The sequence below is a fragment of the Gavialis gangeticus genome, unplaced genomic scaffold (genome assembly GCF_001723915.1).
Source record: "Gavialis gangeticus isolate Ggan-Ray unplaced genomic scaffold, GavGan_comp1, whole genome shotgun sequence".
Lineage (NCBI taxonomy): Eukaryota > Metazoa > Chordata > Crocodylia > Gavialidae > Gavialis > Gavialis gangeticus.
In genome coordinates this window covers 1737085-1739407 of record NW_017729033.1, presented here as the reverse complement: position 1 = coordinate 1739407, position 2323 = coordinate 1737085, and the positions used below count along the sequence as shown (strand labels likewise).

The window sequence follows — 2323 nt, the reverse complement described above, 5'->3', positions numbered from 1 at the left end:
GGCGGCAACCCCCCCCTTCCTGCTGCAGGGTTTTCTCGGGGGGGGGGGAGTCTCTCCCCCCAAATCTCTCTGACCCGGGCTCATCCAGGATGATGAATAATCCCCTGCTAAAAAGCTACACGACGTTTCCACCGGATTTCGAGAACTAAAAATACATGTGGCGGCTGAACACAGTCTCGAGCACAAGACAAATTTCTCTCTCTCTGTCCGTCCGTAAACAAGCCCGGGCTCCCAGATCCAGAGATACGGGGCTTTCAATTTTCTGAACAAATTGCAATTAGGCCAGGGGCAACACGGGACAATCCCAAAGACTCTTTGAACCCTCTGGGCAATATTTTACTGATACTGCTTTCCAAACTAATTGGCTTTTTTCTTTTCATTACCCTCTCGGAGTTTTTCTTAAAGCCGGCTGCCGACATGAATAATGACAGGAGGCACACAGCGGCACGTATGACGGCAACCGCGGCAAAGAACGGCTTTCTCCCGGCCAAGTTTTGACCTCTCTCACAGGCTTTAGGACAAAGGCATTTGAACCGACTGGTCCCGGTTTATACGCTTATCTGTTGTTTTCAAATATACAATTTCTATATCTTCTTACATATAATATAAGAACAAATACAGCGAATAGACAGAATAAACGTCAAGCATTACAAGCGGTTCTGTGCAGAACCAAACCTACTAATTTAGTGAAGCGCGAGTTTGGACACAGACCTGACTATTGCTGCGCCGTCTCTTTGATATCGATATCTATGTCTGCTCCTGTTATTCTCCTCTATTAACACATTTTGTGACAAGTTTTTGCCGACAAATCCTCCCGAGAACCAATGTGTGCAGATACGCGGCTGGGCTCAGCCCCGTGCAAATATTATATATCATTGCACAATAACACAGGTTTGCACAGAAATTAGCAGTATTCCAGAAAAAGGGGGGGAGGCACACGTGGAAAATTAAAATCTCTGCAGTTACATTGGACCGGAGAACAAAACCAAAAGGAGACAGACGTCCCCGACTCAGGGAATAAATCAGCCTCTCTCCCTGACAGCCTCAGCGAGAAACTTTTCCTATCAACGGATTATTCCATAATTGTCCATTATGGGCAGTTTAGCACCTTCCCTGCAGCACTGAGCAGCGGTCGCCGGTCGAGAGGAGAGGGAATATCGCTCTGATACAGTCTGCATATTTACTTGTGAGCATTTTATCTCTCTGCTGCATATTTTTTTCACCCACACTGAATCCTGCATTCTTGCCTTATTTCTTAACACTGGAAGGCGAATCGCCTTGCAACAATCTTCTCTAAAACTGGCAAGCCGAAATCAAAATAAATCTCTATTGCCTTTTCGCGCACAGCCAATTTGGGGGGACGTTTCTTTGTATCGGCCTGGACGGCAAAAAAATGATCAAAACGTTTGCAGAAAGGAATACCGTTCCGTTCCCGCCGTGCCCCGTGAAACGGGTGAACGCTTCAGCGTCTGCAGGCAGCGGGCTTTCAGCAACGCAGACTGTCATTAGCACGGCATTCGTTATCAGAATAATGGGCACGGCATCGATAATAATCCGCGGACTGGGATTGCATTTGCCAGGGATTTTGGGGAGGGGAAAAACGTCTTTGCAAATATTTTTACCACCCCCCCCAGACTCCAGCAGTTGATTAAAAAGATAAGGCTCATAAAAGCCCACCTTGTACCAGAAACATTATTCTGTCCTTCCTATTAAAAAAGATGAGTGTTAATCCCTGCGCTGATAAACAGGGCTGCAGGCTCCTCGCACTCCCCAGGCAGTTCCCGGGCACAAAATGCACACGCCGTCCCCGTCTCCGCTAGCCAAGAAAGCCACAACGCTCCTCTCCCCAGGGCTCCTCCGAAGCCCCGCAGCCTCTCGCTTCGCCCCGCCGTCCTGGCAGCCCGAGCCCCTTCGCCGCCCCGGTTTCCCCCCAGCTCCCAGCAGAAAAGCAGCGTGCGCCGCACGCCTTTTGGCAGCGTGGCCCCTGCCCTGCGGCTGTGCCAGCCACGACACTCGCCGGGGGCCAGGGGCGCGCTTAAGGAAAGGGAGCAAGCCTGGCTGGGGCGGGCAGGCGGGCGGGGGGCCAGGCTTACCTGGGTCTCGGAGAGGCTCAGGCTGCTGGCCAGCTGCTTGCGCTCGGCGCCCACCACGTAGTGGTTCTTCTCGAAGGCTCGCTCCAGCCGCAGCAGCTGCGACGGGGAGAAGGCCGTCCGGATCCGCTTGGGCTTCCTGGCGAAGGGGCCGTGCAGCAGCAAGCTCTCCTGGGACACCTCGCTCCCTGCGGGGGAAACCCAGAGTCAGGGCCCGCCTGGCTGAGGCCTAC

General features: G+C 52.5%; 1 protein-coding gene across 1 annotated transcript in view; it reads right to left on the bottom strand.

The window, feature by feature from the left end:
• EMX1 (empty spiracles homeobox 1) overlaps positions 1 to 2323 on the bottom strand; it is a 27469-nt gene that overhangs the window by 22082 nt on the left and 3064 nt on the right. Inside the window, exon 3 of the mRNA XM_019525797.1 lies at positions 2094 to 2278. Within this exon, the coding sequence (XP_019381342.1) occupies positions 2094 to 2278 (185 nt within the window). The remainder of the gene's footprint in view (positions 1 to 2093; positions 2279 to 2323) is intronic.